The 25,523-nt window shown below is 40.7% G+C and overlaps 1 protein-coding gene across 3 annotated transcripts in view; it reads left to right on the top strand.

The window, feature by feature from the left end:
- Positions 1-25,523, top strand: part of DCAF5 (DDB1 and CUL4 associated factor 5) — a 105,045-nt gene that overhangs the window by 43,956 nt on the left and 35,566 nt on the right. For 2 of the 3 annotated variants that reach the window (XM_078053840.1, XM_078053841.1), the window contains exon 6: positions 16,134-16,347. The exons of the other annotated variant lie outside the window; for it this stretch is intronic. In XM_078053840.1, coding sequence (XP_077909966.1) covers positions 16,134-16,347 — 214 coding nt within the window. The remainder of the gene's footprint in view (positions 1-16,133; positions 16,348-25,523) is intronic. 3 annotated transcript variants of the gene reach the window in all.

Raw genomic sequence — 25,523 nt, 5'->3', positions numbered from 1 at the left:
AAAGATTTCTTTCTTTCTTTCTTTCTTTTTTTAAAGATTTAATTTATTTATTTGACAGAGAGAGAGACATGAGAGAGGGAACACAAGCAGGGGGAATGGGAGAGGGAGAAGCAGGCTTCCCGCTGAGCAGGGAGCCCGATGTGGGGCTCGATCCCAGGACGCTGGGATCATGACCTGAGCCCAAGGCAGACGCTTAATGACTGAGCCACCCAGGTGCCCCTAGACAAAGATTTCTAAAACATGACCCAAAATGCACTCTACATGAAAGAAAAAAGATGATAAATTGGATTTCATTCACATTAAGAACTTTGGTTCATCAAAGACACTGTGAAGTGAAAAGATGAGCCAAAAGACAAGCCATGATCTGGGAAAAAATTATTCATCATACATGTATTGAACAAGAATTCCTATCTACAGAATCTATCCTAATAGAACTGTAAATCAGTAAGTAAAAGAAAACTTTTAAAATGAGCAGAAATGTTGGATAGGTGCTGCACAAAAGAAGATATACCAAATAGCTAATAAACATTTGAAAGGTATTGAGTTTCATTACTCCTGAGGGCAGTGCAAATTAAAACCACAGTAAGTTATCACTATACATCCTGAATGGTTCAAATTAAAGAGACTGATAGTACCAAGTTGTACAAGGGTGTGGAGCAACTGGAATTCTCATACATTTTAGGTGAGGGTAAATTGGTACAACCACTTGGGAAAACTCTTTGTTAACATCTGCTAAAACTCAACATGTGACTCCATGACCCAGCAATCTCACCCTTAGGTATATCTAAGAGAAATGAGTATGGACTTCCACCAAAGATGTGTACAGTAATATTCACAGATGCTTTATTCATAATAGCCAAAAGCTGGAAACAACACAAATGACCATTGAAGGAGAATGGATAAATAAACTGCAGAATAGCCATATAGTGGAATAGCACATAGACATAAAAAGAATGAACTATAGGTACACACTTGGATGTGGCTGAATCTCACAGTCATAATGTTGAATGAAAGCAGCCAGATAGATGCAAAAGTGTATGATGTTCAGGAACAGGCAGGTTGTAGAAGTCAGAATAGTGGTGACATTTGGGAAGGGTATTGACTTAGGGAGGCATGAGGGAAGCTTCCACGGTTTTATATCTGGGTGGTAGATTCATGGATATATACTTTAGTAAAAAAATTATTGAGCTATATACTTAGAATTAGTGCACTTTACTATATTATTTAAAGTATATATAATGTATTTATTTATTTAAATTATATCTATTTGTCAGAGCAAGAGCAAGGGCACACAAGAAGGGGGAGTGGCAGGCAGAGGGAGAAGCAGGCTCCCCGCTGAGCAGGGCGCCTGATGCGGGACTTGATCCCAGGAATCTGGGATCGTGACCTGAGCGGAAGGCAGACGTTTAACTGACTGAGCCACCCAGGCGTCCCTATTTAATGTATTTAAAATACATTTAAAAATTCCAAGGTCACTATTATCTTCACATGGGTATTTGCCTTCCCTGTGACTCCAGTTGTTGTAGCAATATTACCAGTTCTTTAGGGAATGATTTGAAGGGACTAAAGAGGGGGAGAGGAGAGTCAGGAGGACCCAGTAGTTTGGATGGTGTTGTAGAAACTGCAAGAGGAAAGCTGGGGACCATTGGAGTTTAGTTGTCAGAATGATTAGCTCTAATTGGGGGACATGCTTTATGGTCAGCCACTCCTTTTTTTTTCTTTCTTCCCCCACTCACCCATCTTTACATACATATACCATACTCAGATAAGTGTTCCATCCACCAAAACCTGTAATAAATGCATGTTTTCTCCCTAGAACTGTATTCCTTTCTTGTTTGTTTTTATCAATGTCACTGTCACTCCCACAGTCATCCTGGCCCAATCCCAGAGTCCCATTTTCCTCTTCTGTCTCTCTGTCCCTCTGCCATACCCAGCCTTGCTGCGTGTTAGTGCCTGGCCACTATTTTCAGTTCTGAAAGCCCTGGCTCCATCTCAGGCCCATAGCACTATTTCCAGAAGGGACTGGCTACACTGGCTTCTTAACTTGCCTCTTGCTTCTGCCATATAGCACATATCCTTAAACATCACTCTTGCCATTTCCCTACCTGGGGGCTGTAGTGGATTCTTGTTATCTTTGTTCATGGCCATATGCCCAGAACCTATATGTCGGATGCTCTAAGAAAATGTTTTTTGGAATGAATATATGACCTACTTTACTGGATAAAATAACTCCTTCAGCAAGCAGTCTGCTCCTTCTCCGGTGCCAGTGTTCCTTCTCTCTCCCCTGGTACTCTCTCCCCTTAACTCTCTTCCAAATACAAACAGACATAGAGGAGGAGTTCTCTTACTTTCTTGCTTCTCTTTGTCTATCCAAATTTTAGTTACCTTTCAAGGTCCACAATCAAACGGTAACTCATCAGGAAAAGCATCCTTGCTCCCTGTTACATACTTTTTTTTTTTTTTTAAGATTTTATTTATTTGAGAGAGAGTGAGAGAAAGAGAGAGCGCGCGAGCAGGGGAGAGGGGCAGAGGGAGAAGAAGAAGCAGACTCCCCACTGAGCAGGGAACCTGACTCAGGGCTCAATCCCATGATCTGAGCCGAAGGCAGACGCTTAACCGACTGAGCCACCCAGGAACCCCCTGTTACATATTCTTTTTTTTTAAAGATTTTATTTATTTATTTGACAGAGAGAGAGACAGCGAGAGAGGGAGTACAAGCAGGGGGAGTGGGAGAGGGAGAAGCAGGCCTCCCACCGAGCAGGGAGCCCGATGCGGGGCTTGATCCCAGGACCCTGGGATCATGACCTGAGCCGAAGGCAGACGCTTAACGACTGAGCCACCCAGGTGCCCCCCCTGTTACATATTCTTAAGCATTGGGTGTTAATGCGCAACTAATGAATCATTGAACACTACATCAAAAACTAATGATAACTGAACATAATAAAAAAAACTAATGATGTACTATATGCTGGCTAATTGAACATAATAAATACATACACATGAATGAATGAATGAATGAATGGTACTCTGAAAAGAAGGGAAAAAAAGCTTCCTTTACTCACTGTGTCCCTGGCACCTAGCAGTTTGGACACAGAATATGTGCCAATGAATGAAGCTTTCTCTTCTACAGGAAGGGATCTCTATTCAGAGCCTCTGTAAAGTACTTACGGTCTGTGGCATGCATGTTCCTTGGCTCAGTTGCTGCTTTTGCCATCATTAGTGATCTTTTAATATGAGGGTTTATCTCCAGCTAGACCAGTATTATATTTTTTATTTCCTTCCCAGTACCCAGGAATTGCTTCTCAGAAATGAAGTGCTTGTCCTGATCTGTACTATTACCTGTCATGTTTTCGTATGGATTTTTAAGAACCGGGCCATGTTTTATTTTCTCTAATCTCCAGAGCCTAGCACAGCACTTAGACTATTGTGTACCTTCAGTAAATATTGAATGAATGCAGTTTTATACTTATCCCCAAATAGTCTGTATTTTCAAAGCAAGCTTTCTGTAATGTTTTCTGGACCTGTTAATTCCTTGAGTGTAATGGCATGGATCAAAATGTTGTAGGAATAAATTCCTAGGGAAGGTTGGAAGGGTTCTTCCTGGGTTTTGACTGCCTGTCAGAGTTCTGTGGGGAAACTAGGGATTCTGGTGAAGTTGCTGTCTAGGCCACGAGGTGGAGCTCTAGAATCAGCTTTGTCTGTTGGAAGACACCAGGGCCCTGGTATCCTAACCCAGAGGTTCTCAAACTTTAGAGGGCATCAGAATCACCTGGGAATCTTGTTAAAATGCTCCTTCCTGGAGCACAGATCCAGAGATTGAATTGTTAAGACCTGAGGCAGGACCTGTGAATCTGCCATTTGCAACAGATACTCCAGATGGTTTAGCAACTTTGCATATCCTGCAAGATGGGAGCTGTGGTTGTTAAAAGGTCCGTGTTGAATTTATTTCTGTGTTCATTCTGATCCAGGGTCTTTGGACTTGAACTTTAGACCAGAACTTCCCCATGTCCATTCCTTTGCACAAAGCACAAATGTGCCTTTTATAACAAGAGACTTCAGAATATCTGGGGAATGTCTCGTGAATGGATGGGAGTTCTGGAAGCATGTACCAGTTCATATGCTTCCTTTAATATTCAGAAGGAAGTGATGTCAAATCCCTAAATCAAGTGGACTTTCTTGTTGTAAAATCAAATCTTGACTTTCCTCTTTTTAAAAAAACTTTTTATGGTAAAAAAATTTTAGATCTAAATAATAATAAAATGAGTTCTAATATACCTATCACTCAGCTTCAGTAATTAACCCATGGACAATCTTGTTTCATTTATTCCTCATCTGTGATCTCCCTTCCCAATTATTTTGAATCGATTTCCATAACATTATATCATTTCTCTGTAAATAATATGTATCTCTGAAAGATAATTCTTTTTTAAATTGAGGTAAAATTCACATAACATAAAATTAACCATTTTAAAGTGAAAAAGTCAGCAGCATGTAGCACATTCACAGTGTTTTACAACCACCACCTCTATCTAGTTCCAAAACATTTTCATCATCCTAAAGTAAAACTCATACCCTTTATGCCGTGACTCCCCAGAATATTTTTCTCTTGGTAGCTTCTGGCTACCATCGATCTGCTTTCTGTCTCTATGGATTTACCTGTTCCAGATATTTCATACATTATGTGACCTTTGGTCTGGCTTCTTTTACTTACCATCATGTTTTTTGAGATTCATCCACATTGTAGCATGTATCAGTACTTCATTCCTTTTTATGGCTGGATAATATTCTATTGTATGGATATACCACATTTTGTTAATCACCCATTGATACACATTTGAGTTGTATAAACTTTTTGGTATTATGAATAGTGCTACTATTAACATTCATGAATAGTATTTGTTTGGAGTACCTGTTTTCAGTTCTTTCAGGTATATACCTAGGAGTGGAATTGCTGGGTCATATGGTAATCCTATGTTAAACTTTTTGAGGAACTGCCAAATTACTTTCCATAAAAAGATAATTCTTTTAAAAAACATAATCCCAATATTATCACACCTAAAAAATACCAATAACTTCTTAATATCATTGCATCTATTTAATTAGTATTTAAATTTCCTTAATTGTTGGGGCACCTGGCTGGTTCATTTGGTAGAGCATGTAACTCTTGGTTTCGGGATTATGAGTTTGAGCCCCACGTTGGGTGTGGAGATTACCTAAAAATAAAATCTTAAAAAAAAATTTCCTTAATTGATTCATGAATGCTACAAATGAATCAGGAGTTAGATAGGGTTCATACAAAGCAATTAGTTAATATGGCTTCTGAGTCTCTTTTAATCTGTAAGTATTCTTGCCTTTCATTTTTTTTCCTTGCAAATCTGTTTGTTAAAGAAATTGTATTATTTATCTTATGGAATTTCTCACATTTTAGATTATAGTGATTGCATTTTTATACTCTCATTTAGCATGTTCCTTCTGACCCATTTTTTCCTATAAATTGGTTTTAGATTTAGGGGCTTGAACTGATTCAGGGTTTTGTGGGTGGTTGTTTTTGTTTTTTTTTTTTTCGGTTACAAAAATATTTCATAGATGGTGTTAGGTATATCAATAAGGAAGCTAAAAATGTCTAGTTTTATCTCTCCTTTTGTTTTAAAATACATTGACCGACTTCTTAGTTTGGCTTTTTAAAATACAAGTAGTGCTAGTGAAGATGTGGAGAAATTGGATCACTCCTACATTGCTGGTGGGAATGTATAATAGTACAGCCACTCTGGAACATAGTTTGGTAGTTCCTTTATAAATTAAAAACGAACTTACCAGTCTCAAAGGGTACATACTGCATGATTCCATGTACATAACATTCACAAACTAATTTATTTGAAGAGATGGAAAACAGATTCGTGGTTGCTGGGTGTTAGCAATGGGGATAGAGTGGGGATGAATGTGGCTATACAAGGGTAGCATGAGGGAGTCTTATGATGGTACACATAAGTATCTTAATTGTAGTGGTTACATGAAGCTGTGCATATGATATAATTGCATAGAGCTACAAACATGCACACACACAAATGAGTGCATGTATAACTGACAAAATCTGAATAAGCTCTGTAGATTGTACCAATGTAAATTTCCTGGTTCCAATATTGTACTGTTGTTATGTAAGATGGTAACACTGGGAGAGGCTGGATAAAGGGTGCAAAGGACCTTCTTGTATGTTTCTTTGCAACTTCCTCTGAATCTGTAATTACTTCAAAATTAAAAGTTAAAAAAATACGAACTCCGTCTTAACGTTCTCCTTTTAAAACTTTCAATAAAGCTGAAGTCCCGTCTGACTACTGCTTCTTCCAGTCCTAGTCCCCTGCCCCCTCCCCTGGGGGTAATGAGTGTTAGGAATTTGTAGTATATGCTTCCAGAACCCCCCCCTTTTTTTGCTTTTATATGCTTATATATGTACCCATAGAAAACATATGGCATTGTCTCTGTATGCATGTATGTTTTTCACTCGTAAGTATGTGTTGGAAATTTACCCATATATTAATATACCTGGATTTATCTCATTTCTTTTGCCAGTTAAGAATTTGAGTCAACTCTCTGACTCATTCTGTTGAGTTAGCTTTGATTTTTCTTGTAGGAAGTCGTTTGTAACCATTCCCACCCCTGTTTCTTCAGTGGAGGGTAGATATTCTTCCTGTGTCTCTCATTGCACATGTTCCCCTTATCACCACACTATTCACGTTATAGAAGGAAACTTTTGGTTTCCTTGTCCCTAATTGGTTCTTGAGGGTGTCTCCTTTATCTTATTTCATTTTTGAATCTATGGGCCTAGTACAGTATCTAAAATAGTTAGCAGGTATTCAATAAGTGTTTATTCAGTAAATGCATGCATGAGTAAATGAGTTAATGAACTATAGGAAAGTGTGTGAAGTGAATGACTTAGATGAATCTTTCTGGTCTTGATGCATTGTCATCTGATACTATTCTCTTGGTTGGGTGGAATAATCCATCTCCACCATGTATTCTGTGAAATCTTGTTTTTTGTTTTGCAGTTTATTTATTTATTATTTATTTATTACAACATTAAGGAAGCTTTATTTCCATCTCTCTAATATGGCCGGCTTGTATGTTGCTCGCAATTTATTTATTTTTAATATTTATTTATTTATTTGAGAGAGAGGTAGGAAGGGCAGAGGGAGAGGGAGAGAGAAACTCAGGCAGACTCTGCGCTGAGCGTGTAGCCCCACATGGGGCTCGATCTCACAATCCTGATATCATGACCTGAGCTGAAACCAAGAGTCTGACACTTAACCAACTGCGCCACCCAGGCACCCCTCTGTGAAATCTTGTTGAGCTAAGAAGCAGAAAAATTTGCTGGTCCTATATCTGCTGCTTATCTTTTGTGTGCTCAGGACCAAATCATGTAACTGCTCAGGACCTTGGTTTCCTCCAAATGAGAATAATGTTATCCCCACTGTCCACCTCATAGAATTATTGTAAGGATTAGATGATACAGTGTTACACACAAATATTTTGTAAACTAAATTTAATGAACTTGTTGGTCCTTTAAGGTTATCTATTGTGATTTAATTCCTTCAGTGAATTCTTCATAGTTTGAACTTTTTATTTTGTGATAACAGGTTTGGTCATTTATATTTTATCTGTTGTGAGTCACGTATTTTAGATAGAGACTTCTCGGTACACTCTAATCATTTTGGCTTCATTTACTCATGAATTTACCCATGTATGGAAGACTTTCCAAGGACATTGCAAATGTTTATGGATTCTGCATAAAATACTGTTTTGAATCTGTTTTTTATTCAAATAATATGACCTTGCCATTTATTTATGGGTGCTTTGGAAGTGGGATGGAGGATCTGCAGAAAGAAGTCAAACTGAGTGTAGTTTCAGACCTAACTTGATGACTGTGTTCAGTGCTAACCAAGGTAGGCTATTTAGTACTTAGAAACCTATCAAAGGAGGGGTATTTGCTCTCATTGAGAAAGATGGTAAGGGACACTGCAGTTTTCAGAGGACTCTGAAAATTTTTGTTGGACTATCACGGAACTTAAACTAATGATTTAATTTCAGACCTAGCATCTGTACCAGAATCCTATGGGGCAGCATATTATTTGAAGTTTTCATTAAGAGGCTCTTTAAATTCCCTACTCTTGTACTTTTCTCAAAGCTATCTTCCTAGTTAAAAGCTGTCTCAAACTGTCCCCAAGTTAAAAAGGATCTGTGTATGGGCACCTGGGTGGCTCGGTCGGTTAAGCATCTGCCAGATCTCGGGGTCCTGGAATCAAGCCCCGCATCAGGCTCGCTGCTCAGCAGGGACCCTGCTTCTCCCTCTCCCTCTGCCACTCCCCCACTTGTGCGCTCTCACTCTCTCAAATAAATAAATAAAATCTTAAAAAAAATAAAGATAAAAGGATCTGTGTATGAGATGGTATTTTAAAATAACATTTTCTACTGATTACAGGAAAAATTCATGTTTATTATAGAAAAACAGAAAAATAAAATGAAAGGCATAAAAAATAAAAATTACCTAAATCCTATAGTCTAATTTATATATCTTCTTGTTGGTCTTCGTACATCCATCAGTCTGAATGTTTATCACTATCTATTCATAAATATAATAGCATAGGGCGTAGATTCAAAACCTGAAATTCAAAATTTCACTTTCTGAAACCTGACAGATGAATTTTCTTTAACTTGACTTCCCCAAATGTAATTATTAATTTTCTTTTTGTTCTTCAAATATTAGAACCTCGCTTTAAAGTACAAGATATAATTAAGATACCTTCCTACCCGCTAAACTCTTCCTTCTTGTTGGCCACTTATTGGCAGGTAGATGAATTTAACTTACTTGAAGGATGTGTGGTGACACAAAGACGGGGTAACCTGGATGGTCATTGGCAAGTTGGACCGGTTCTTTGCCTGTCCAGGAGGACTTCGACTTAGATGATCTCCAAGCCTCTTGCTATTTTAATTAACTAACTAATTAATTATTAAAAGATTTTATTTATTTGAGATCGAGAGAGAGAGGACACACGAGCAGGGGGAAGGGGCAGAGGGAGAGGGATAAGCAGACTCCACTGAGCAGGGAGCAGATGTGGGACTTGATCCCGGTGTCTGGGATCATGACCTGAGCCGAAGGCAGACGATTAACCGATTGAACCACCCAGGCGCTCTGCCTCTTGCTATTTCTCCAATTTTATGCTGCTTTGAGGCTTGCCTCTCAGATTGGGTGATGGAGCCCATTTTCCTTTTTAATGTTCAAAGTCAGGGTTTTTCTTTCTTTTTTTTTTTTAAAGATTTTATTTATTTATTTGAGAGAGAGAATGAGAGAGAGCACAAGAGGGGGGAGTGGGAGAGGGAGAAGCAGACTCCTCACTGAGCAGGGAGCCCAATGCGGGACTCGATCCCCGGACTCCAGGATCATGACCTGAGCTGAAGGCAGTCGCCCAACCAACTGAGCCACCCAGGTGCCCCAAAGTCAGGGTTTTTCAAACTGCTTCTCATGATCCATTAGATCATTCATTCAGCAGCTATTTATTGAATGACTATGAGGTGTCTGGCACTATTTAAGCACTTGGGATATATGGGGAAAAGATATAAAAGCTAGTAGTCTAGTGGGAAAAGACAAATAAGAAACAAAGTAAATACATAAAAATATATGGTATGTAAGATGGTGATTGATGTACTAGGGAAAAATAAAGCAGGCAATTGGGGAGCTTGCATTTTTGCACAGGGTATCAGAAAGGGCCTGATTGAGGAGGATACTTGAATAAAGAGGTAAGTGAATGAGTCATGGACATATCTGGAGAGGAGCGTTCTGGACTGCAGGATTTGCAAATGCAGACCCTGAAGCAGAAGCATGCTTGACTTGTTCTGGGATCAGTAAGGAGGCATCATGTGGCTGAAGTAGAGTAAGGTAGGAAGAGTGCTAAGAGGTGGGGTCAGAGATACAGGGATTGGGAGGTGGTTGTCTAGGGCTTTATTGGTGTCCTAAGGAATTTGGTTTTTACTTTGATGTAAATGGGGAGCCACTGGAGGATCTTTAGCAAAGGAATGATGTGTTCTGACTCATGGTTCAGCATCCCTTTGGCTGTGTTATTCAGGATAAATGAAGCATGAGGCAAGAGTGGAAGCAAGGAGGCTAAGGTAGGAAGCTCTTTTAATAATTTTGTAGGCCATGAAATCAATTTAGATGGTTACAAGTATTTATTAAATAAAAAAATATAGAATAGAAAATCAGTGCATAGCATTATAGTAGGTGGTAAGTATTGTTTAATGAATTTATGCTAAAAATGTGGGTGTACTGGAATGCAGTATAAAATGTACTTTATAAAGGGTTGCTATAAAAAAAAGTTTCAAAGCCATTATTCTAAGACACTCCTGTTACTGCCAACTAGAGGGGACTTTGGTGTTTGGATACATCTTAGCGAGCGGCTCCTATGAGAAACAGGCTGGCTTCCTGTTTCGTGTCTCATCAGTCAGCAGGTTGACCTTCTCTCCCTTTCCTTTGCACCCCTGTTGTCTCTTGTTTTCAACTGTTTGCATAGTAGTTCTTCCTAGAAGGTAACAAATTGTGATTTTTGTTTTCAGACCCTCTTTTGCTTAGGATTTTTTCCAGACTTTGCCTCTTTCCTCTTTAACATTCCTCCAGCTTTGTGGTCTTGCACCCTAACAGTTAGTTACCGACCCAGTTTCCTCTCCTGCCATCGGTGACTGCCTGTTTACCTGCATATATTCCCACCCCCTCCTGCAGCACTGTTACCGTTGCTGTAGCAACTGCCATCCCAGTCTCCCTCTTCCCCTTGCTTTTTCCTCCCTCTTGCCAGCCGCTGTTCATTAAACTCTCCCTCTCCAGTTTTATATACTGTGAGGTCAGGGCTGATGCTAATGTAAAATCTGTCAGAAGGTAGGACCAGGAGTAGTTGTAAGGTGAAGATTAAATGGCTGCTTATGAAACCCTTCTTTATTTTCTGCAGCTTGAGATGAAGGGGGATTCTGAGTAAGCCAAGCCATCTGATGAATTGAGATGACTAAATGCTGAGTCCTTAGTTCTAAGGGAAATTCATGAGTGTCCTGGAACAAATCTCATGATTATGGCAGTGCCTCTTAATTTATTTTGAGATCTTGTTTGGTTCTGTGTGGCTTTCGGGATCTCTGGACCAAACACAAAAATTTAGGTTCCAGATCACTTCAACTTTGGGTATGTCCCTGTTCTGGAAGAAGATGATGAGAAACACTACAATGCCTGCCATCCATGTTTGCTTTGTGGGAGGACTAGATATGCCATTTGATCATCTAAAGATTTCTCTCTTTTTAAAAAGATTTTATTTTTAAGTAATCTCTATACCCACTGTGGGGCTCAAACCCACAACCACAAGATCAAGAGTTGCGTGCTCTACTGACTGAGCCAGCCAGGCACCCCTATCCAAAGATCTCTTTATCAGAAATTTATCAAGCCCTTTTGCCAACTTCAGTCAAACTTAAATTTCTGGATGTTCAAGAAGGGAAGGAAATTTTACCAGGTACACTGAACCTATATCTATATTTCAAGCCAGAGAGGTTTGGCAGCAAATCATGTTCTGAGGAAAGTGAGTTTGTTTAGACACAGATCACAGTGTATCTTTCTCATACTAGTGGTCTAATAGTTCTGGCTTCCTCTAGAGAAGTCTCAATCTTGGAACTGAGGATTGTGTAGAAAAAACAAAAGAGAAAGCCCAGGTTCTCCTGCCAACTCACATAAAAGAAATGGTTAAGGGATTATTGGGACGCTGAACACACTTAAATAGGATTGGTGTGGGCTGTGACTCCCTGAACTTGTTTGCTCTCTACCTAATTCTAGTGTTCTCTAGGATTTGTCATATTCTCTGGGTTGTGCAAGTACAAAATGTCCTTTATTCCTATAGGTCATCCCATTCTAAAGCAGAAACTGGAGGGGAGGAAGAGATTTTCCCCCACCTATATAGGACCTTGATTTTGCCACTCTGGTTATACAATACCAAGTCTGATGTCTGTGATTTGGAATAACAATGTATTTCATGGGTGTTATTAAAGCTTTCACTTAGAAACTGTAAGGAAGTTTATGCTGGTGGGCATTGGTAAATCATGTTGGTACCATTGGATGAATTACTTAGTCATGGATTTATGGAAATCTAGGTTTGTGGAATCTGATCTTGGAAACGTTATCAATGCCCTGTCTTGTGTTGAACATGATACTCCCAGTTACTTTCCTTGGAAACAGCCTTAGCCTGTTTCTCTTCTATTCCAAGGCCTTAGCCTTGGCCAAGTACTTTTAAAAATGTTCTTTTTACTCTGCCAGAGCAATAAAGAAATCCATTTGAATACTGGGGGTGGGAGGGAGCAAAAAAGGAAAAATCCAGGAGACCACACTAGTGAGAAATATTTTCCTGTTGTTCTGTGGTTCTCTTGCTTTTCGTCCTGGATCTTTTACATGCTGACCCTTGGATTACCTCCTACCCCATTCTTGTTGCATTTTATGACAAATCATTTGTTGAAGATAGGTTGGGAATAGATTTATTGCTTTTCTTTTTCTAAATAGGGATATTTTGAGTTGAATTCATCTTAACTTGTTGCTCATTCTTTCAAGATACTGCTCATCTTGTCTGGGTGCGTAATGGTGGCCATTTCTCTGAAGAGTGGGGATAGTGACCTCAATCTCCATCATCTCCAAAAGATTGAGGCAGTCTTCCCTCAGTTCTCCAAGAGGAAATGGGAAACTTCTCCTTTGGGGAATGTATTGATGACAGGAAAAAGACATTTCAGGCATTGTTGGTAGAGAGGAACTCTGATTTTTTTAAAAGGAATTAGAGTCCTTTCTGCTAATAGACATGGGGCTGTAAAAAGTGCCATATTGTGTTGTTTTTTGTTGAACCTCTGGTAATCTGCCTTCTCTCCACCTTGTTTTCCCCCCTGGCCCCACTCTCCCGTCTCTTCCTGCTTACTCTCCCCCAAAATCCCAAAATGGAACCATGTTTCTCAAAGTGGTTAGAAAGTCACATGCATCAGAATTAATTGGGGTTGTTAAATTCAGATTCCTGGGCCCACTTCCCAGATTGAATTAGAATATCTGGGGGTGGATCCACATTTTTAAAGAGTCCCAGATGATTTCTCAGGCACATTACATTTGGAACCTTAAACTATAGCATCTTTGACATAGTCTTTATATCTTGACTGTGAGGGCAAACTGCTTCTAAGCTTTTTCTTCCTAATGAACTAGATCATCCTTACCATTTGCATCAGGAAGAGCCAGCTGTAGAACCCCTGCTGAGAAATCATGTTTAACATAGTTCACTTTCTGGATTTCAGGTATCATTCTGCCCTCTGGAAGGAATTGAATTTTGTGCCCAAACATGAAGTATTCCGTTTTAGCAGCTGCTGCTCTTTAGCTGGCACCCCCAAACACTCCAGGAGCAAGCTCTACATACCTACCCTCTGTGTGAGAGAAAGGAGTTCCCTGCCCAGAAGCACAGGCAAGAGAAGTTAGTGACTCTCCTAGAGCACACAAACAGGCCTCTGTAGAGTGGCTAGAATGCAGACATAGGTCAGGGAGCTCCGGTGGGGGTGGGATGGGCTCGATGCCTGTCCTGGGTAGACTTCTACAGGTCTGACTAGAATCAGCGGAGGAAGTTCCTGTTAACCGATGGAACGAGTGTTGGCCAGAGGCCCCAGCCGTCCTGTCAGGGATGCTGGAGCTGATGCAAATCCCTGCTGCTGTTGCTGGTGGGGCTGGCCAAGTTTCTTTTTGTTCAATCTTGTTTCCACCCCCAGCTCCTCTCCAGTCCTACAGATGGTGGTTTATTTGTACACTCCATGCTGATGTTAGATTGAAAGCCTCTCATTGTTTTCGAGCTCAGTGTTTAGATAACACCACATGCCTGTGGCAGCTAGGGCACACTGTAAAGGAAATGCCTGGACTCTAACAGCCCCGTCATTCATTCTCTGTATGTGAGTGAGCGTGGCCTCTGTTTAGGACCATTATAAGAACATTTTTTTGCAGAGATTATTACTTGGGGCCTGCAGGGCTACCGGCCTTCTCCTTGATGTTTGGAGTACTAGGGTCGGTTTCCTAAGTCTTTTCTCTCTTTTCAATCCTAAAAGGATTAAAGCCTGTTTGGCCCCAAGCCTTGTTGCCGCGTACCAGGGCATGCCTCCCTCTGGAGAGAAGACTGCTCTGGAAGACACAGCACTGACCCGCGCTCGTGGGGATAGAGATGGTTTTGATGACTAGGCCAGGTTGGCAGCTGCCTTTGTATGTGGTTCCAGGGGCTCCTTTTCCCATGGGATATCTCCTTTCCTGTCCTCTTAATCTTACCCATCACGCTCATGCCAAAAAAAGAAAATGTGTTGCTTCATTCAACATTATATCTCTTCTGGTAGTATATAGCTCTTTTAAGTTTTCACTTGGTAAAATGCTATTAAAACTTCTTCCGTAAAAATGTTCAGATAAATCTGCCAGGCTCTTAATTTAGGTCTCTCGAGGCCCTTTCCAGCTCTGTGATTCCCTGGAATTTATAAACTGTTTTTTCCTAAAACTACTAGGATTATTAGGACAACAATGTCTGTGTGAGGCAAAATGAGTTTGTAGTTTTGATGTCACATGAATTTCTGTACCACCCCCAATGTATATACTTAACCTCACTTTCCTACCAGTAATTCAGTGCCCCAGGAATTGAACCCAGAATACAAAAGAAGTTGGTTATGATGTGGTCAGTGAATAGTTCATCCCTTCATGATAAAATAGAGTCTAGCTAATCAAGGGTACTAATTACGAAAGATATACACATAGATACGCGGCCTTTTTTACTTAGTACTATATAATTGTTAATGTTCATGGCCATCCTGGTTCACTGTAAAATTGAAAGTATCTTCTGAGTCATCAAAGGAAATTATTTGGAATCATACTGTGTGAGTTTTTTTTTTTTTAATGTTAGGAATATTATGAGTCTACAGAAGAATAGTAGGTGAACCAGAGCATATCACTCTCCCTATTGAAGACAGATAAATATATTAACCAAAGTACATATAACCTTGTTGGGAATTGTATAGGAAAACAAGTTATCTTGCTTTTCTAATTGTTACACTACTTGCCCTGCATTTAATTGAAATTTTTTGTTTAATATTTACTGTCTAGTTATGCCATGTAGAATATAAAGTTTCTGTGAACAGATTAAAAATTCAGAAATAAATGCTTAAGTAATAAAATGATTTTTTAAAAGATTTTACTTATTCATTTGAGAGAGAGAGAGAGTGCACGGGAGCATGAGTTGGGGGAGGGGCAGAGGGAGAAGCAGGCTTCCCGCTGAGCAGGGAGCCCGACAAGGGGCCCAATCCCAGGACTCTGGGATCATGGCCTGAGCTGAAGTCAGATGCTTAACCAACTGAGCCACCCAGGCACCCCAGTAATAAAATGATTATTGTTAAAAAAAAAAAAAATACCGGGGCTCCTGGGTGGCTCAGTTGGTTAAGCGGCTGCCTTCGGCTCAGGTCATGATTCTGGAGTCCTGGGATCGAGCATCGGGGGCTCCCTGCTCGGCAGGGCATCTGCTTCTCCCTCTGACCCTCCCCGCTCTCGTGCTCTGTCTCTCTCTTTCTCCCTCTCAAATAAATAAAATAATAAAATAAAATAGACCCAGAATAAACAGTAAAGTATCTGCTTTTCTTGCTAAGGTGCTTTGTATCTCTAATACAAGGATAAATATGTCCCTTAAATGTCATCCATGATTAGCCAGTTAGAGTGGACACGACTCACCTCGCAGGGACTTGGTGAGTATCTACTTGATTATGTAGTTAGCTCAGGCGAATGAAATAAAAACTAATCATTTTAATACGTCTTTTCTTTCATGATGCTTTTGTTCTCTATTTCCTGTAAATTTACTGGTAATTCACCTTTTGGAGATTGAAAAGAGGAACTGATAGGTTAGATAACTTACTCTAATGAAATCAAGGAGCCATTCTTATCCCACTGTTACCTTCTGAAATACCTTTCAGATGTAGAAGCCTGACAGGAGATTCTGGACACATTTTGGGAAGAAGTAAATGTGGTCATTTTGCAGACTCTTGTCCAGCCTGCCTCATGCCCAATCCCTATGCTTCCTGCCTTCCAGTTCTCTCCTGCGCTATGGTGGCAATCTATCCCTCCAGAGTGCCATGAGCGTGCGATTCAACAGCAACGGCACCCAGCTCCTGGCCCTGAGGCGTCGCCTGCCCCCTGTGCTCTATGACATCCACTCCCGCCTGCCTGTGTTCCAGTTTGACAATCAGGGTTACTTCAACTCTTGCACCATGAAAAGTTGCTGCTTTGCAGGGGATCGTGACCAGGTAGGTGCCCTCTGTCTCCTGCATCCCACATTCATGCTTTCCTCTCAGATTGCTCCTTCTGTGCTGGTCTTTATTTCTCTTTAGCATCATGTCAGGTAGAAACAATTGAGGCACACGGTGTCTCTGGACGTTCTAGCATAATACTGAGTTTCTTCATCAGAGTTTCCATTGAGTAATATGAGGCACACGCCATGAACCAAGGCTGGCCACAGTATAGTTCTGAGCAACCTAGCTTTGCCAGGTTTGTGAACAGACTTTAAGGTTCTAAGAATGTGTCATTTCAAAAGAAAGGAGGGAGTCCATGGAATATTAGCCTGCCAAAAAAAGAGAGACTTTTTTTGTGTGTGTATCAATAAAACACAATGATGAATGAAACACCCTAAGTACCATCCAAGAGACATATATCCTGAATGGCCCCTTGGGATGGCACCTTTTTCTTGGATGAGATGGGCTGAGCAGCTTTGTTTGAGAGGAAGCCAGATGCTGACTCTTTTACTTTTTATTGCCAGCATCACAACTGGGAAGGAGAACCCAAGCTGTGTTTCCAGTCTTTTCACAGTCTCACTGGGAATTGAGATATTGATGTTGACTTAGAGCTGGCAGTTTAAAAAACATGCTTGGCATTCTTGCACCTGTCTTGGCCATAGAAGTTCTGAAGTGGGTGTCAGTGAGTGGACCAGTTAGACTGGTCTCAGTAATCAAGCTGAGTAAAGACGAATATAAAGAAACATTGATCAAATAAACACATAGGTGTTTTTTTTCCCCTTCTCAAACAGAACAAATATTAGGCTATTTCACATCTAGATTGGAAAAAGAGAGACCTTAGTCTCTTGCTAATGCTTAGTGTTCTCTTTGGGCTCCTCATCATCTTTAACATAATTCTCACATGCTGTACTCACCTCTTTAGAGTTATTTGTGGGCAAGGGACATAAAAGAAACAGTTCTTGGGGAACCTGTGAAGACCCTGCTCTTTGAAGGCAGGACCTAGGGTTTTTCTTCCTAGACTGGAATTGCTACATGCTCCCCAACATCAGAGCTTAAAGACTAGTATATGCAGTAGGAGCACAATAAATGCTTGTTGAGTTGAGTTAAATGTTAAAGAAACTGAAAATATCTTTTAAGTTGTCTAGACTAGGGATGTCCCTTTTGTAAATAGAGAATATGTATCTAAATTCAGAATTTATGTTGAAGGCAGATTCCTAGGGCCTACTTAGCTGTGATCCACACTGGAAACCACTAGGTGGCCTCAGTTATATAAGCGATGTCTCCTTGAAGAAGCCATAATGCCTGAAATTACTTAGTTTTTACAGGCTATTTGTTTCTTGGGTGGGAAGAAGCAGTTTCTAGATATGATCAGACTCACAACAGAACAGATCATTGTCTACTCTTTAGATTGGTTGATTTAGTTTCACTTAGATGTAGAAATGACAACCAGGCCTCTCCCTCCCTTTCCCCCTTCGTTTCTTCCTTCTTGCCTTTCTTCCTTGCTTTTAAGTTAATTTTTCTATCTTCTGTCACTCTCTTATGCATGTGATTCTTATTTCAATGACCAATAAAAAACAGGCACTAAATGTAATGGTTTATTAGGCTTTATCACCAGAAACACAGGGGCTGAGGGAACAATGAAAGATGTAAAGGAGAATAGATGTTAATTTTCTTTCAGTTCCTATATTATCAGCCAGAACCTGTCTGCATGGAGCCCTTAAAAGACCCAGAATACAGGCCTCTAGCCAATATGTAGAACACCCAGACCCTGGTTTCTTAACCTCTGTACTATCGACATTTTGGTTGAATAATTCTTTGTTTTGTGGGGTTCTCGTATGCATTTCAAGATAGTAGCATCCTTGGCCTGTCCCCACTGGATGCCAGTGATGTCTCCCCTGTCATCCCGCAGACAACCAAAAACGTCTCTAGACATTGCCAAATGTCCCCTGGGGGACAATTGCCCCGATTGAGAACCTCTGACCTGGGTTATACGCCCGTTTTGCCCAGATACACTGGCACAGGTATTGGTACAGGCAGAACCGGAGTAGGTATTTTGTGATTGTCCTGGTTATGTACACTGACAAGACGTAGTTGTTTTTGTCTTTAAGGTTATATATAGTGATAAGAACATTGAATAGCTTTTCATTTTTTTCTATTCAGATTTGACTAATTTATTATGTGTGTTTTTTAAAAAAATATTTAAGTAATCTTTACACGCAACATGGGGCTTGAACTCATGACCCTGCTGAGATCAAGAGTCATATGCTCTTCCAACTGGAGCCGCCAGGCACCCCTTATGTGTGATTATCCTATGGGAAAAGTCTATGGGTACTGTATCCTCTCTGACAAACTAGATTGTTTTTTGGTTGGGATATATGGTTTTCTGTGAAGGAGGATGCAAAGTCATTGAATCTAACTTTGGATCCATTTCAGAGGTAAAGTCTTTCAAGTCTGTTCATAGTCCCCATAGAGATTATCAGAAGTATATAACCTAGGGAATAGGAAGTACAGAGATTTATGTTAGGCTGTTTTGTTCACTCCCTAGGGACTAAGAAATGAAATGTGGCGAATTCATCATTGCCTGACTCTAATACCTGGCACACAGTGAGAGCGCAATAAATATTTGTTGAAGCAAATCTTGAATACTTTGGTCAATGTGTGGTTTTTAGCTTTTTAGGCCTAAGGCTTCTCTAACTATAAATCAGAATTGATAAGTACCATTTTCTCCTGCTCAACTTCCAGGGACTTTATGAGGATGAATTAAGTAATAGGTTTTTAGTGAGAATAACCTACTGAGCTTATACTTTGTAAGTGCTGTACAGGACGCCAAACTTACTGTCTCATTGCTAGAACATGTCTCTAAGAGGTGACTTACCGGCTCTTCCCACACTCAGAGCTAAAGCAGCGGGTGCCACGGTTACAGTATGATCTGCAGGACTGACATGTATAGTCTTTGACTAGTCCAGACAGGATCTTTTTTGCTGCTTTCAAATTCCAAAGCCTACTCTTTCCTTATACTGGTCTTTATATTTGCTCTTGTTCTTGTATACTTTGAGAACACCCACAGCTGGAGGCTCTGTGCTCTGGAACTCTTCATTTAGTCATGGGCTGGATAACCATCCCAGGGAGGAATCTGAGAATTTCCATAATAGGAATGAACATGGTCAAGAAAGACACTAGGTGATCTATCTATCTGAGACAGTCTTCTGGCTTTTAATTACAGTGAGATAGTCTTTCCACACAAATGGACCAGATACTGTGCCAGAGAACCTATACTTCCTTTTAGACTGTCCTAGGTTCACTAGGTACTTCTTTAGCCTCCAAATGAAATTAACATTTCAAGAAATTGGACTCAGGGAATAGAGTGTGAAATAGGCTGAGCCTACTTTGTGTCTCCCCTATACTCAGCGCCACCATTGTAGATGAATTCTAATTATAGAGCTATTAGAGATCATTTTGGATAACCCTCCTTCTATAGATGAGAAAACTGAGGCTCAGAGACGTTGGGGACATAAGTCAAGACATATACATGTTTGTAGCTGAGCCAGGACTGGAACCCAGATTTTTGAGATCTCAGTAGAGCCTTTTCTTTGTCTTTTTAAGATTTTTTTTTTTTAAAGAGGAAGAAGGGGGGAGGCATTATCTTTTTTTTTTAATTTTTATTTATTTATTTGACAGAGAAAGACACAGCGAGAGAGGGAACACAAGCAGGGAGAGTGGGAGAGGGAGAAGCAGGCTTCCCGCAGAGCAGAGAGCCCGATGTGGGGCTCGATCCCAGGATCCTGGAACCATGACCTGAGCCGAAGGCAGACGCTTAACGGCTGAGCCACCCAGGCACCCTTTAAAATTTTATTTTTAAGTAGTCTCTATACCCGACGGGGTGGGGGGGCTCAAACTCACAACCCCAAGATCAAGAGTCGCATTACAGCCCTTCTCACTCTACATCTTGATGCCAGGAGAAGCAAGGCAAGCAGCAAAAATGAGTGAACTGTGTTAGAAATCGTCAATGGGGGTGGTGGGACTGTGGCCAACTGTAGAGACCCCACCCCATCTAAATATAAATGAGTCACATCTAAGTGAAGCTTTGGCTCAGCTTCAGCCCATTGTTGCCATGAGGGTCTCTGGATTTTTTCAAGTGAAGCCAGAAATCAAGATTTTAGTGTAAAATCTCCTGATCTTTTTTAAATATCACGACAAATTAATACCTTATTGTATGGATAAAATAAATCTGTACATCATACCTATTCTGCATTAAGAGCCAGCAGTTTGAAACCTCCGTGCTTCAGCAGGATATTTTTTTCTCATTTTTAGTTTCTTGGTCTGTCACTAATTCATAGGTGAGTGGAGACAAGTTTCTTTTTCCTGCCTCCTACTGGACCCTTACTTATGCCTCCCTCTCCCCCCATCTTTTAAAATAAGAAAGCAGATACTTCCTGAACATCTGCTGTGTGCCAGAGGCTGTGGTAGACACACGACTGCCACTCTGTGCTCAGTGGGGGGTCTGCTTCTCCCTCTCCCTCTGCCCTCCCCCCCCCGCTCATGCTCAGTCTGTCTCTCTGTCTCTCTCAAATAAATAAAATCTTTAAAAAAAAAAAAAAGACACATGACTGCTAGATAATAACCTCTTTGAAATTTTCTTTTTTTCTTAAGTTTTTTTTTTTTTTTTTAATTTATTTAAAGTAATCTCTACACCCAATGTGGGGTTTGAACTCCTGACCCTGAGATCAAGAGTCGCACATTCTTCGGACTGAGCCAGCCAGGGGTCCCAAGATTTTCATTGAAAGCCCTATATACAATCTCTCTTCCCTACTTTTGGCCAAAAATACATAGTTTGTTTATTTCTAGTATAATCTTTTTATTATTCAAGTTTAGTAACTTCTGTCATCAGATAAAGTGGCATAAGTGACATCAGATTGGCTGAATAGCAACAGAAACAATTAGGCCAAATACACCCTTGAACTTTTTTTTTTTTTTTTAAACCAGCCCACCTTCTAGTCTTAAAGTATGGTGAGGAATCTTGCAGTTGGGGCACCTGGGTGCCTCAGTCAGTTAAGCGTCTGCCTTCAGCTCAGGTCATGATCTTGGGGTCCTGGGATCGAGCCCCGCATCGGGCTCCCTGCTCAGTGGGGAGTCTGCTTCTCCTTCTCCCTTCGCCTGTCTCCTCCGCTTGTGCTTTCTCTCTCTGAAATAAATAAAATCTTTAAAAAAAAAAAAAAAAATCTTGCAGTAAAATAGCACTCCTTCCTCTGGAGGCTGCCTGAATCCAAGGGCTCTCCTCCTTGCTATCACCATCATACTTGGATTTTTTTGTTTTTCCTTTTCTCCCTGAAGCCTGACTGGATACATTCTGTCTCCCAAGCTTCACACTCCCCTCTGCATACTCAGTGAGCCAGTCTCTTAACAGGGTTAAAAAAGAAGGCCAATTTTCCACCTGCTAGCTCTTCTGGCACACACTTGGAAGGCAGCACTCAGCTTTTGTTCCCTTTCTCTCACAATTCCTTAAATGGGTCTTGCCCTAGATTGTGACAGTCCAGCAGAGCTCAGGCTTCTGGGAAGTAAGTCTTTCAGGCTAACAGGTATATGTAGCCTGGAAATGGACAGTGTGGTAATTTTTTTTTTTTTTAGATTTTATTTATTTATTTGTCAGAGAGAGAGAGAGCGCACATGAGAGCGAGCACACAGGCAGAGGGAGAAGCAGGCTTGATCCCAGGACCCCGGGATCATGACCTGAGCTGAAGGCAGATGCTTAACCCACTGAGCCACCCAGGCGTCCTTGGTGTGGTAATTTTTAAATCTTCTTTTGCTTTGGTCTTACCTAAAGCCTGGCCTTGTAAGTTCCTACCTCTTGCTGAAAATGGGATGGGGAAGGAAAGGGAAAGTATGATAACGTTTTTTCGAAAGGGCTGAGCATTGGAGTGTCTGAGTACTGGGATCGCTTACACAGGTCTTTCTTTTAAACTTGGTAGATGGCAGGGCCCCCAAAATCATGAGAATGAAATCATTCTAACTTATCCCCTGGAGAGGAGAGCTGACTTGTTCCCTGTGAGTCCAACAGAATGGCCTTGAATACGTGGCCTGGCCCCAGACATTACATCATCACTCAGCCTTTCTGTGCTGACGTTATATGGGTATGGCAGAGGTGCCGGCATTCACCAGTAAGGGTGCTCCGGGCCAGTGAAACACGCGAAGTTGTAACTTTGCTCTTTTTATAACTCCATGTAGCCCAGCTTCAGCTCCCTGGGGGCATGGCATGCCATATGTTCTCCTCTATCTGAAATAAAGACACACTCTTGGGGTCCATCCTTTGACTTGCTTTGTGACTTGAGGCTAATATTTTCTTTTTTTTTAAAGATTTTATTTATTTATTTGAGACAGAGAGAATGAGAGAGAGAGAGCACATGAGAGGGGAGAGGGTCAGAGGGAGAAGCAGGCTCCTTGCTGAGCAGGGAGCCCGATGCGGGACTCGATCCAGGGACTCCAGGATCATGACCTGAGCTGAAGGCAGTCGCTTAACCAACTGAGCCACCCAGGCGCCCGAGGCTAATATTTTCTTCTCCTCATCTTTCTTTTCTGTCTTGTATATTTTTAGCCCTTTAGCTTCTGAAGCACTTTCATTTCATGTTGAATCCTCCCAGTGACAGATTTCACCCCAATGCAAAGCTGAGGCCTATAGTGTTTGAAACTGCAGATGTCTTCGGTCACAGAAGGAGGACTAGACTCAGTCTCTAGCTTGTGATCGTGCTCTCTTCTCTTCCTCATAGACATGCTGCCACCTGGGTTCTACAGAGCAAGTGTTGGTAGCATCTTCCCTGGGCTAATGAGGAAGAGGAATTCCTTGTTGTATATATTATTTAGGTGAATTATTTAGAGGCTTTTATTTTATAGAGAGAAGGTAGCATGAAAATAACTTACTAAATCAGCCATGTTTAACTCTTTTTGAATCCTGAACCTTTTTGAAAATCTAAAAGCTATGAACACTTATTTCAGGAAAATGTACATATGCACATCATTTTGCATATAAAATTAAAGAGTTTGTGGAATTCCTGAAGCCTAGAGGTTTCGGGTGTTAGCAATCCTGAATTAAGATTTTACCCATGGAGGGCACCTGGGTGGCTCAGTTGGTTAAGCGACTGCCTTTGGCTCAGGCCATGATCCTGGAGTCCTGGGATCGAGTCCCGCATCAGGCTCCCAGCTCAGCAGGGAACCTGCTTCTCCCTCTGACCCTCTCCCCTCTCATGCTGTTTCTCTCTCTCTCTCTCTCTCAAATAAATACATAAATAAAATCTTAAAAAAAAAAAGATTTTACCCATGGATTAGATCTTTTAGTCCATTTACTGATGCAGTTTTAGAGCTTAGAAAGCTTAAAAGGTTCTGGAGTATAGCAGGCCTGCTACATATGGTCTGGTTTATAAGTGTTTAGCTGAGAAGGAACACAGGTGAGCTGATTTCTTCTTAGGAACAAAAGGAATTGATGTGATCTGGTGACACAACATGACACTTTTCCTTTAATGTATAGTTCCTGGCTCGGAGGCTGGACTCTACTAGGAAATTGCCGGTAGATATTCATGAAGGGAACAAAGTATAACCTTTCCTGCTCTACCTGCCCTATCTTCCTTAGAGATTTGCCTCTTTTTTGGGTGTCTTCAAACTTTGGAGCAAAAGGAAAGTAATGTTTCTTCCTCTGAGTGGTTGGAGACCCCTGCTTGAATGAAGAGTATAAATACTCATATGCAGACTGAAATGAGTGATGCCCTCTCTCCCCTGCGCAGGCCCCACATACAGCAGCTGAGGCCCACAGAGGAGAGATCAGTGCTGAAGGCCATTGGGTTGATTGCCGGCATCTTGCCCAGCTTTCCAAAAGAGTTTTGCCAAATAAAAATTATCTTTAAGTAATGCGGGCTACTTTGTTACAAGCAGCTGTTGGAGATTAGAGCATTTTTACATTTCTTCCCTACTGATTATTTGACTATTACTGGCTGTCTTTACGGAATGTTTCTTTATTAATAGAATTTTTCCTACTTGGTTATTTTAATAAACCAAAGAATTCCAGGAGCCTAATGGAGCTGAAATGGCAAGTGGTCCAAAGAAGCAAGAGTCATATAACTTCACATGAGCGAAAAATAGTGGTAGTCTTATGGGTATGCATATTTGCGTTTTTTGTTGGGAGCCAAGGGAATTCTATTTCTCCTACCACAAATAAGATAAAATGAACCTATGGCTTTGGCCATTTCCAAAGCAAAATTGCCCTGATTGCTTTGGATGGCATTTGTGGCAGGTACTGGGTGTAAATGATATGAATGTTATATACCAGTTGCAAACCTTTTTCTGGAAATCGTCTTCGAAAGAGCACATCACGAAATTGTTCAATCACATTTTTCCCGCCTTTCTGACAAAAGGTCAGGGAGAAGTAAGATTTAAATAGCGGTCTCTCTGCTGTTACTAATCTAGGCTAGAAGAGCCATCTGGTTTTTCTATCCTAGTCAATACAGTTAATTAGATAGGCATGCCATTTACTAGAAACTAATTAATCAATTACTATAGAAGGAGCCTTGGAGAAAACTGTAAGTTGATCAGTATTCAATGAATAGTAACTGATTGATATGTTCCCTTCTTTATCAACAAATGTTTGGGAATATCACATGCTGTGCAAACACACAGGCACACACTCACACGTACATATACATACACTTAGAAATGGAGCAGAAAGAGATTTCTCTGTTAGCAAAAGGCATGTTAAGACATTAATGGGTTATTCTTGAAGCATATCAGGTGATGGCCTATCCCTCCTGCTGTCTAGAACATTTTCCTCTTTTTAATGTGGATTTTGGGTGGGAAGAAGGGGGCAGTTTCTGTTTATATCTATGTTTCTAAGCCCGGTGAGGCCTTAGAGTATTGTTGGTAGGGTTATCTGTAACACGTTTAAATAAAGGTATTGGGGAAAGAAAAATAATTGCTTTACTAGAAGATGGCTAATAAATTTGGGTTTGGTTTTTTTTTTGCTTGTTTTTTTCTTCTATTTTCTTCTAAGCGGCTTCTAAATAGTAGGCAGTTTTGCTGTGGCAGGCCAGGCCATGCTTAGATCCCTCTTTGAACCTTCAGGTTATTAAAAATTTCTTGTGACTTGGGTGACTTTATAAAGGTGGTCTCTATATTTAGAGGCATGGACTTCTCTGGGTATTCAGCTAACAAAA

The sequence above is a fragment of the Halichoerus grypus genome, chromosome 8 (assembly GCF_964656455.1).
Source record: "Halichoerus grypus chromosome 8, mHalGry1.hap1.1, whole genome shotgun sequence".
NCBI lineage: Eukaryota > Metazoa > Chordata > Mammalia > Carnivora > Phocidae > Halichoerus > Halichoerus grypus.
This window is presented reverse-complemented; position numbering and strand designations above follow the sequence as displayed.